Source organism: Lepidochelys kempii, chromosome 5 (genome assembly GCF_965140265.1).
Source record: "Lepidochelys kempii isolate rLepKem1 chromosome 5, rLepKem1.hap2, whole genome shotgun sequence".
Classification (NCBI taxonomy): Eukaryota; Metazoa; Chordata; order Testudines; family Cheloniidae; genus Lepidochelys; species Lepidochelys kempii.
The window spans coordinates 122028450-122040556 of record NC_133260.1 but is presented as its reverse complement, the minus strand read 5'-3'; the positions used below and the strand labels follow the sequence as shown (position 1 = coordinate 122040556).

At 44.2% G+C, this 12107-nt stretch overlaps 1 protein-coding gene across 5 annotated transcripts in view; it reads right to left on the bottom strand.

Annotated features, from left to right (window-relative positions):
• Window positions 1-12107, bottom strand: part of SNX30 (sorting nexin family member 30) — a 67345-nt gene that overhangs the window by 41085 nt on the left and 14153 nt on the right. For all 5 annotated transcript variants that reach the window (XR_012159134.1, XR_012159135.1, XR_012159133.1 and 2 more), the window contains exon 2: window positions 9567-9755. Coding sequence is in view for 2 of the 5 variants with exons in the window: in XM_073345668.1 (XP_073201769.1) it covers window positions 9567-9755 (189 nt within the window). In the remaining 3 variants the exon portion in view is untranslated. The remainder of the gene's footprint in view (window positions 1-9566; window positions 9756-12107) is intronic.

Below are 12107 nucleotides of genomic sequence, written 5' to 3'. Positions count from 1 at the left end.
AAGTTAGAGAGCCCTTTAAGACCTAATGTTTTCTCCCTATGAATGTACTTCTACATCATAAACAAGTCACCTCTCAATCTTTGAGAAGGTAAGCCTCGCCTCACTAAGACACACAAGTCACTTGTGGGTCTTCGTTGCCCCCTCTCCAATTGTTTCAAGTGTATACCGAACTGGATGCTGTATTCCAGCATCAGTCTCACCAACTCCATATGCAGAGATTTAAAAGAAAAACAAAAGAAAAACAAAAAACATGTACTTTCTCTTATACGGTGTGTTTGCGATGTCAGGCTTTGTCCTTTGATGAATACTAACACGAAATTCGACGTATTAACACAGCAAGACATTCAGGTAGTAACACAATGTCCTGACCATCACTGGGTAGTGAAGAATAAGCTTTCAGAACAAATTAAGTGTTTATGCTTGACCAGGCACCTGTTTAATACTTGAGATGAACTAGAAACACTCCTCTTTTAGCACAGGGATACAAGGATACTTTGAAGAGGATTCAAACGCTCGATACAAGCTTATAGAAGTGGGAGAAAATAGGGTTGCCTGCGATAGCAAGGGACTGGACTCGAAGACCCAGGAGGTCCCTTCCAGTCCCACATTCCTAGGAGCTTGCCATTCCAGAGTGGTGTCTACAATGGGGCGTTCCAGGAGACTGTTTTAAAAGACATTCAAACAGGTGTGTGGACTTCTCTCCCAATGCTGGCGTGGATAGGAGGGGGGGAAAAAAAAAAGATCTGCCCTGTAGCACATTCATCATGCCTAGTGTCAGAATGCCAACAGGGAGGGATACGTCTCAGGGCGGCCAGGAATCTACACATATCAAGACAAGATTCTATGCTGTACAAAAACACTGGGGTAAGCCGATGGTTGCACTTTTAGTGGATACAAGATCCCCATTCAGGCCAGCGTGGGGGACACAGACTAACTTTTGCTTTCCACTTTTAAGGACTATTCTTTCCGTCCATACCCTATTCCCATTCAAGTCTGTGGCAAATTTTAAGTGCCCTTCCTAAAATACTTTTTAAAACATTCTAATGAATATATGGTTTTAACGAGACAAACTTTCCCAGACTGGAATAGATCAGATCAACGTGTCAGCTTGACAACAGCATTAGCTGGAATACTCTTAGTTCAGTCAGTTTTCATTGCCAGGAAGTGGACAGAGCTAGAGATGCAGTCTCCCCACTATCTCCTATTGTCAATGTGATTAAGTCATTGTCTTATCAATAATGAGGTAGAATGTAAAGACATAAGAAGCGATGGAATGGATAAGACAGAGTCCGTCTGGGCAAAAATGACATTGGGGAAGAAAACTATTAGAGCCTCCCCTAGGATAGTGCTTGGGGTGTGCTATAGACCGCCAGGATCTAATTTGGATATGGACAGAGACCTTTTTAAATGTTTTTAATAAAGTAAATACTAATGGAAACCGCGTGATCATGGGAGACTAACTTCCCAGATATAGACTGGAGGACGAGTGCTAGTAATAATAATAGGACTCAGATTTTCCTAGATGCGATAGCTGATGGATTCCTTCAGCAAGTAGTTGCTGAACCGACTAGAGGGGATGCCATTTTAGATTTGGTTTTGGTGAGTAGTGAGGACCTCATAGAAGAAATGGTTGTAGGGGACAATCTTGGCTCAAGTGATCATGAGCTAATTCAGTTCAAACTGAATGGAAGGATTAACAAAAATAAATCTGCAACTAGGGTTTTTGATTTCAAAAGGGCTGACTTTCAAAATTAAGGAAATTAGTTAAGGAAGTGGATTGGACTGAAGAACTTATGGATCTAAAGGCAGGAGGAGACCTGGGATTACTTTAAATCAAAGCTTCAGAAGCTGTCAGAAGCCTGCATCCCAAAAAAGGGGGAAAAATTCATAGGCAGGAGTTGTAGACCAAGCTGGATGAGCAAGCATCTCAGATAGGTGATTAAGAAAAAGCAGAAAGCATACAGGGAGTGGAAGATGGGAGGGATCAGCAAGGAAAGCTATCTTATTGAGGTCAGAACATGTAGGGATAAAGTGAGACAGGCTAAAAGTCAAGTAGAGTTGGACCTTGCAAAGGGAATTAAAACCAATAGTAAAAGGTTCTATAGCCATATAAATAAGAAAACAAAGAAAGAAGTGGGACCGCTAAACACTGAGGATGGAGTGGAGGTCAAGGATAATCTAGGCATGGCCCAATATCTAAACAAATACTTTGTCTCAGTCTTTAATAAGGCTAAAGAGGATCTTAGGGATAAGATGCCATGGTAGCATGACAAATGGGAATGAGGATATAGAGGTAGATATTACCATATCTGAGGTAGAAGCGAAACTCGAACAGCTTAATGGGACTAAATTGGGGGGCCCATATAATCTTCATCCAAGAATATTAAAGGAATTGGCACCCGAAATTGCAAACCCATTAGCAAGAATTTTTAATGAATCTGTAAACTCAGGGGTTGTACCGTATGATTGGAGAATTGCTAACATAGTTTCTGTTTTTAAGAAAGGTAAAAAAAGTGATCCAGGTAACTACAGGCCTGTTAGTTTGACATCTGAAGTATACAAGGTCTTGGAAAAAATTTTGAAGGAGAAAGTAGTTAAGGACATTGAAGTCAACGGTAAATGGGACAAAATACAACATGGTTTTACAAAAGGTAGATCGTGCCAAACCAACCTGATCTCCTTCTTTGAGAAAGTAACAGATTTTTTAGACAAAGGAAACGCAGTGGATCTAATTTACCTAGATTTCAGTAAGGCGCTTGATACCGTGCCACATGGGGAATTATTAGTTAAATTGGAAAAGATGGGGATCAATATGAACATTGAAAGGTGGATAATCAATTGGTTAACAGGGAGACTACAGCGGGTCATAGTGAAAGGTGAACTGTCAGGCTGGAGGGAGGTTACCAGTGGAGTTCCTCAGGGATCAGTTTTGGAACCAATCTTTTTATTACTGACCTCGGCACAAAAAGTGGGAGTGTGCTAATAAAGTTTGCGGATGACACAAAGCTGGGAGGTATTGCCAATTTAGAGGAGGACCGGGAAATCATACAGGAGGATCTGGATGACCTTGTAAACTGGAGTAATATTAATAGGATGAAATTTAATAGTGAGAAGTGTTAGGTTATGCATTTAGGGATTAACAACAAGAATTTTAGTTATAAGCTGGGGACGCATCAATTAGAAGTAACGGAGGAGGAGAAGGACCTTGGAGTATTGGTTGATCATAGGATGACTATGAGCTGCCAATGTGATATGGCCGTGAAAAAAGCTAATGAGGTCTTGGGATGCATCAGGCGAGTTATTTACAGTAGAGATAAGGAGGTTTTAGTACTGTTATACAAGGCACTGGTGAGACCTCACCTGGAATATTGCGTGCAGTTCTGGTCTCCCATGTTTAAGAAGGATGAATTCAAACTGGAACAGGTACAGAGAAGGGCTACTAGGAAGATCTGAAGAATGGAAAACTTGTCTTATGAAAGGAGACTCAAGGAGCTTGGCTTGTTGAGCCTAACTAAAAGAAGGTTGAGGGGAGATATGATTCCTCTCTATGAATATATCAGAGGGATAAACACCATGGAGGGAGAAGAATTATTTAAGCTCAGTACCAATGTGGACACAAGAACAAATGGATATAAACTGGTCATTGGGAAGTTTAGACTTGAAATTAGACAAAGGTTTCTAACCATCAGAGGAGTGAAGTTTTGGAATTACCTTCCAAGGGAAGCAGTGGGGGCAAAAGACATATCTGGCTTTAAGATTAAACTCGATATGTTTATGGAGGAGATGGTATGATGGGATAACATGATTTTGGTAATTAATTGATCTTTAAATATTCATGGTAAATAAGCCCAATGGGATGTTAGATGGGGTGGGATCTGAGTTACTACAGAAAATTCTTTCCTGGGTATCTGGCTGGTGAATCTTGCCCACATGCTCAGGGTTTAGCTGACTGCCATATTTGGGGTCGGGAAGGAATTTTCCTCCAGGGCAGATTGGAAGAGGCCCTGGAGGTTTTTCACCTTCCTCTGTAGCATGGGGCACAGGTCATTTGCTGGAGGATTCTCTGCTCCTTGAAGTCTTTAAGCCACGATTTGAGGTCTTCAATAGCTCAGACATAGGTGAGGTTTTTCAGGAGTGGGTGGGTGAGATTCTGTGGCCTGCGTTGTGCAGGAGGTCGGACTAGATGATCACAATGGTCCCTTCTGACCATAGTATCTATGAATCTTTAGGATTATAGTTCTGCCAAGATCAAGGCTACTTTACAACAGTAATCAGCTGTACATGTCCTGTACACAAAACAGAGGCTTTCCAGCCACATCTTATTTATCCCAAGAGGACACTTTAATATAATTACTCATACTAACCCAATTTTAAAATGCTATTTTTTTCTTCCAGCTCTGGCCTGTTGGGCAGCACAGTATGGGGAGGAGGTGAGCAGCCCTTAGTGGTGAAACAACAGGTTCAGGACTATTTAGAAAAAGCTGATCATTCACAAGTCCATAGGGCCAGATCTAATGCATCTGAGGGTGCTGAGGGAGTCGGCTGATGTGATTGCAGAGCCATTGGCCTTTATCTTTGAAAACTCATTATGATCGCGGAACTCCCAGATGATTGGACAAAGGCAAATATAGTGCCCATCTTTAAAAAAGGGAAGAAGGAGAATCCGGGGAACTACAGACCAGTCAGCCTCACCTCAGTCCCTGGAAAAATCAAGGGCAAGTCACACCTGACCAACCTGATTACCTTCTATGACGAGATAACTGGGTCTGTGGATATGGGAAAAGCAGTGGACGTGATATACCTTGACTTTAGCAAAGCTTTTGATACAGTCTCCCACAATATTCTTGCCAGCAAGTTAAAGTAGTATGGATTGGATGAATGGACTATAAGGGGATAGAAAGCTGGCTAGATTGTCTGGCTCAATGGGTAGTGATCAACAGCCCTGTGTCTAGTTGGCAGCTGGTATCAAGCTGAGTACCCCAGGGGTCAACCCTGGGGCCAGTTTTGTTCAACATCTTTATTAATGATCTGGATGATGGGATGGATTGCACCCTCAGCAAGTTTGCAGATGATAGTAAGCTGTGGGGAGAGGTAAATACGCTGGAGGGTAGGGATATGGTCCAGAGTGACCTAGACAAATTGGAGGATTGTCCAAAAGAAATCTGATGAGGTTCAACAAGTGCAGAGTCCTTCACTTAGGACGGAAGAATCCCAGGCACTGCTACAGGCTGGGGACTGACTGGCTAAGCGGCAGTTCTGCAGAAAAGGACCTGGGGATTACAGTGGATGAGAAGCTAGATATGAATCAGCAATGTGCCCTTGTTGCCAAGAAGGCTAACAGCATATTGGGCTGCATTAGTAGGAATGTTGCCAGCAGATTGAGGGAAGTGATTATTCCCCTCTATCGGTACTGGTAAAGCCACATCTGGAGCATTGTGTCCAGTTTTGGGGCCCCCACTACAGAAAGAATGTGGACAAATTGGAGAGTCCAGCAAAGGGAAATGAAAATTACTAGGGGGCTGGGGCACATGACTTATGAGGAGAGGTTGAAGAAACTGGCTTATTTAGTCTGCAGAAGAGAAGAGTAGGGGGGGATATGATAGCAGCCTTCAACTACCTGAAAGGGGGTTCCAACGAGGATGGAGCTCTCCGTCCTTAGAGGTTTTTAAGGCCCAGCTTGGAGGGCCGGCTCTACGTTTTTTGCTGCTCCAAGCAGCAAAAAAAAAACAAAAAAAAAACCACACCTGCTGAAGACTCTGCCGCCGGAGAGAACAGGAACATCGGAGTGAGCTGCCATGGAACTGCTGCTGGCGGCGAGACCCGAGTCAGAAGAGTCGTCGCCGAATTGCTGCCATGGAAAACAACAGAGAGGGGCTGCTGCCTGAGTGCCACCCCAAGAACAGCCGAAATGCTGCCCCAGGCACTGGCTTGCTTAGCTGGTGCCTAGAGCCAGCACTGCCAACTTGACCAAGCCCTGGCTGGGATGATTTAGTTGGGGTTGGTCCTGCTTTGAGCCGGGGGTTGGACTAGATGACCTCCTGAGGTCTCTTCCAACCCTAATCTTCTGTGATTCTATCACTATGCTGATATTATCCAGGACACAGTGAGACGCAGCTTACTTTCCAGTTCACACATGCTATCTAGTAGACCATTGGGAACATTTTAAGCCTTGGCAGATAGTTATTCATGTAGGTGTCAGTCTTAAGCAACCTCAATAAGTTGGTCAGGCTAGAGGAGAGAAACGTATTAGCGTTTCTAGAACTAAGGAGTAAAAACACGTTTGTTCATTAATCTATGCCACCTTGGCATCTAACCAGCAAGTTATTAAAAAGATAGATCAGTAGGGTAAACACTCCTCCTCCAGCACATTCTAAATTAGTAACAGTCACATGGACGCCAGCTTGATTTGTTTAGAACAATTCTATTTGCCAAATTCTCTAGCCTCCAGCGTATCAGCTTCGCCACTCAAGTGAAATTCCTATAATAAGAACTAGCTTTCTGGTTCAGTTTTTCAAACCACTGGACTAAGAGCATTTTTAGTATCCCAAATACATTTTGCAATATGAGCAGTACTGATTGTTCTTGGACACATGTATCAGAAAGGTGGTCCACAGAGGGTCTATAAATCTGATGTCATTGTCATTATTTCTTTATAGTGCCTTTAAAGACCTGAAAGGTTGCCGACGACCTTGAGAGAAGGGATAGGCTTGCTGCTTTTTGTTTTTTAAAGCCTCAGAAAGAAGGTCAAGCCTGGATTTGCTAGAGGTCTGAGACTCATTTTCTCCCACCCCAAAAAATGTGCATTATAACCTTTCACCCTAACTGAAGTCATGAGGATTTTGACTCTTCAGAGGCATTTTGTCTCTACATTCCATTAGGCACTGGAATTTTAAGAAGGAGTTTTAGCAGAAAGTATTATTGATTATTATTATTATTAGACCAATCTAAGATATCCATTCCTCTTAGTTTAGCTTTCAGTTTCCATCTCCTCAGGTTTCAGCAGTTCTCCAGTTAGTCCTCCCAGTAGACAAGGCCTTAAATATTTCAAGATAAAAAGCCAGGCAGAAAGGGTTCAATCTGGTGCTGCAAGAATGGTTTTACGAGTCCTTTGTGAGGCATACACTACATAAGAGAAAGATATACTTACTAACTGGAGAGCAGAAGAAGGTGATTGCAGACAAGGCCATGTGGAATAAAACACATGACTGAATCAAATCTGGGTTCTGTTCCCACAAGCTTCCTACATGGCTTTGGAGCTCTCACTCACTCTGTGCTTCATTTCTCCCCATGATCAGTAAAGGGAAGGTAAATGCCCTTCTTCTTGCAACTACATACTTAAAGCTTTGAGTGCTTCTGAAGTACTGAGACTATATAGGATTGATGTTTTTGTAGTCTGTAGCATTTCCATTAGCCATTCAGCCAGGTAAGCCAAGTTTCTCATCCATATTTGAAATTCCTCTGATGGTAGTTCTGTTGCTCTTCGAGTTTTATACAACTGCCCATCATGGCAGTATCAGAGAGCCTTCAAAGTAAGATCAACAGCAACAAGCCTAGTGGCTGTTTTATGGACCCTGAAAAAACACCTCAAGGGATTGGTTTATTCCATGCAAATCTTGCTCTGCCCATACATGTACACAACTTTCAACCATAGCATCAGATTATTATTCAGGGAATAATCACAAGACTCCTTAGCTGAAAATATTAAGACTAATTCCAAAAATTTATCCTCTCTAACAGAAGGATTAGACCACTTAAATCAGACTGATTGATTCGTCCTCAGAGTAGTCTTTGGTCACTGGCAGACAGATCACGGGTGCAGGGTACCTTGTGCTATCATCTGCCAATACTTTTGATTGGCAAGTGAAGGAGCCTCTTTCTATACCTTCTAGAGTCGGCATTAGCTTTTTGGCTCTGAGGTGGTCTGTGTGCAAATCAGACATGGCCCTCAATGCAGGGCCACGCTTTTCCCCTCTACACATACAGCCCCAGGATGTCCAGTAGCATACACCTGCCTCTTGGTGCCACCACTGAAGTACCAAAGGCACTGCCAAAGATGCTGCTGAAAAATTAAGTTCCCCAAAAGAGAAGGAGGGGAGAAAAAAAAAAAAGATACAAAAACTCCTCTTCAGATCAGTTGGCCACCTCCTCCTCATGAAGGCATGGCTCCCTTCGTTTCTCTAGCCATAGTTCTGTATTGGTTTAGGCATCTTCATGCCACACAGGACACATCCTATCCATAACTTGGGACAGAGATCAGCTGACTCTTGGGAGTTACACAACTGGGAAGATTCCAGTTGTTGTCCCACCCGTAGCAGTCTGCCTTCTCCATCCTATAGAAGGTTCTATCCCCATTTTCTTTTAGTCCAACTGTGTATTTTTCTTCTCACTAGTTTCAAGAGGCCAAATGAATTACTGGACCCAGCACTGGCAGGCTTTCCTTTCAAGCTGCAGGTTTCACTTTGCAGCCCACAGCATGAGAGTCCCAAGTTTGTGTAACAAGTGTGAAGACCAGGATAAGGGGAAGATAAAAAACAGAACAAACCCAGAAAGTATGTTGGAGTCTTAAATGGAGGACAGACAGGAATATCAATCCTGTTATCTTTTCCAAAAAATGATTAGAAATGGCTCCAATGTAAAAAAAAGTTACTTTGGGCAAAAGTGTTCAGTAACTGATTAAGGCACATGAGTGAAAAGCAGGTAAGTACTAGTTTACCTATGGACAATATTCACCTTAGGAGTTGGCTCTATGGAGAACAATTATGGACAGAGAGGAAGTTTGGACTGTGCATGCAATGATCACTTCTCCCATTAGTGTATAGACATCTGATTAATGAATGTGCTATACACAGAGAGAGAACTCCATAGTATACACTTCACTGGCAGTCAGGAGCATTCCTGGGCAACACTTGTTATGAGTAGTTCATGTAATACCATCCATTACCTCTCTAGTACATCACAAAGACCCGAGGTGGAAAAGCAAAGGCAAGTGGAATATTTAGGACGCTACAGAAAGGGAGAGAGTGAATTTTAAGAAGCATGCAGAGGAGAGAGCATTTGGAGACATTTAATTGTCAGCCAAGTGCACAAGCAATATAGCAGGAGGCAGAGTGCTGGAAGTGAGAGATTATGAAGACAGCAGTGAGGGAATATTTCTCCTCTGCTACAGAGAGGAAAATTTAGCTATATTTGAAACATGATTCTATACACCTCAATCTGTTTATACAAGAGGTAATCTGATACGCTTTTAAAAACTAACGAAGTCAGTGTAGCAGCGTTAATCAATGGTTTCTTGAAAGAACACCAATTATTAACCAATTTTTTAAAAAGCCACTAGAGATCAAATCTAGGATGATGTTAACAGTTTTGCATAGTTTCAACGAACACACTGCAGTGAGTCTATTGAAAGCACATCCTTGGCACATTAACTGACAAAAAGGGACAAATTAAGCTGCTACTTCTACGCTGGAGCTTAAGACCTCCCCTTCCCCCCAAAAAAGGAATAAAAACCCAAAAGATAGCAAGTGCTTTCCTTTTTCAGGGTAACACATTCAAAAGGTGCCTGGTACCTTTGTTGTAACCCTGTACGTGATGTAGGTCTCCATTGTACAGATATGTTTTTTGGGATCATCGACAGTGACAAAGAGGTCTCTAGTTTCCGCATCCAAGTCATCATCCAGCTGCAGTCTGTTGAGCAGTGAGGAGGAGGAGGCTGGGCTGGAGGTATCTACAGGAGTGCCATTGGGCAGACTGAGATCCTGGAGGAAGACAAACACACACACACTTTAACTATTTCTGACTAGTACAGTTCAGCAAAGTTTTAACTGTGAAATAGCCAAGTTGCATGACTGATAGCTTCTTTTATGCCCTTCTTCCAAGTGGCCCCATCTACCTAGAACCCCCTCCCTGGTCTACTAAGCACACTCCCTTTTCTTTCTTGAAGCCCCTTCTTAAACCACACCTTTTCCAGAACACACCCTAAATCCCTGTTTTGGCAAGTAGTGTTCAGAGAGCTCGTTTGCTCCTTATTTCTACTTGGTGAGCACCCTCTTGACTAGAGAATCGTCCCATGTCCCTTCATCCCAGTTGTTGGGGCCAGGATGCAGCTTATTTAAATTGCAGCAGCTCCTCCCTAGGGTCAAACAGTGTGTTCATTTCTTGCACTTGACCTTAGGCCTCAGGATAAGTTGATGACTAGACCATGAATGCACACCTTGCTGTAGCATATTGGGTCACTGCAAAATGTCAAATCACAAACTCAACGGGGGCTTATGCACTTGTCACCTTTTAACTTCAGAGACTGGCATTTAAATCCTGAGTCAGCTCATGGGACAGTTCACTAGCCTCCAACAAAAACCCACCCACTAGCATCTGACAGTTCAGCATCCACATGCTGCCTCCAGCTGGGGAGCTGCCATCAACCAGAACCGCTACGTTACTGGTAGAGGTCAACAGGTAACTGAGCCACTGGGGTCTCTTTTCCTGCAAAATAAGGGGTCAGGAGGCAAGAGAGTGTCCAGCCTTTAAAACTAAGTTTTGGAGCCCATGTATCCTGCCACCTTTTTGCCCCAGAGGTTCCCACAGTGCCAGCGGAAGTTGACAGCTGCTGCAGGGAGGCAGCCCCACCTCACCTGGAGTGGGCTAAATGAGTTACAAAGATTCCAAGGGATAACAAGTAGCTACTCTGCTTCCCGCAGCAGTCCTGCGCTGAAAATCCCAGAGATCAATACTCTGGATCAGGGGTCTCAAAGTCCCGGCCCACGGGCCACCTTCAGCCCGAGAACCTCCCCACTGCGGACCGCGGAGGAGAGTCGCATGCGGCCACCTCTGTCTGCTGCTGGCGCCGCCCCCCGCAGCTCCCTTTGGCTGGGGGAGAGGGACAGAGATACCATCATTAGTCGCCAGGCAGCGTCACTCTCTCCCCTCCCGCCCCCACAATGAATATAAACAAGTCAAAATACCAAACACAACTATCTGATGCCCACCTTGCTGCAATCCTGAAGGCTTCAACTGCTCAGTCACTGAGGCCAAACTGACAGAACTGAAGCGTTGCCAGGTGTCTGGCAAACACTAAAAACTCTCTGGCAGGCGAAGAACTGTATAAAGTTGTATGACAGTTTTATTGTTTAAGAAATTCGAAATAAAAAATATAAATGTTTTCTTTTCTGAACACCATCTTCAGTGACATTATTGGCCCACTGGGAGGATTTGGGGGCTGGTGCTGGCCCTAAGGTAAATTGAGTTTGAGACCCCTGCTCTGGATACTTCTATTCTTTGAAGGGCTGGTTACATTTCTATGTAGCTAGTAACAGTTACCACTCCCCCAGAGTCTATACAAACGTACATACAACATATAGTTTGCTCTACCCTTCCATCAGATGGTTTTGAAGCAGAAAATCTTAATGAATTCGCTTTTTATAAGTTAGCAGAAGAATTAAGACATACACAAAACAGAGTGCTCTGAATTCCATAGGAACGTTCGACACCAACATATAAACCACCACTCCAAGGACTCCGGCTCTTCCTTTGCAGAAGGACGTCTTTTATTGTTAAGATGTGAATCCTGTCTATGCTAAATGTCTTTCAGGGAGGGCAGACGTTTCCCCCTCCCCTCAGTGCAAAGCTCTGTGGCATTTTCTTTCATTGGAACAGAATAAAGCATTTTGCTTTAAATATCTGAGTCACTGGAGTCTTCCATTTTGCTTGGAAGACTGCCACCCTGGAGCCACTTTAGGTAAGCGACGCAGGGCCAGAGGCCAAATGCCTCCTGCACCCCGCCCCCCCCCCCACCTCCCTGCCCTGAGCCCCCTGCTGCACCCCACCTCCCTGCCCCGAGCCCCCTGCTGCACCCTGTACTCCCACACACCCCAACTCAGTGCCCTGAGCCCCATCGCCCCCCAACCCCCTGCCCTGAGCTCCCTCCCGCAGTCCGCACCCCTCCTGCATTCCAACCCCCTTTCCTGAGCCCCCTCATACAGCGTGCAACCCTCCTCTGCCCCAATCTCTTGCCCCGAGCCCATTCCTGCACACCGCACCCCCTCCCACACTAGCCCTGCATACAATTTCCCCACCCAGATGCGGCCCTCGGCCCAAAACGTTTGCCCACCCCT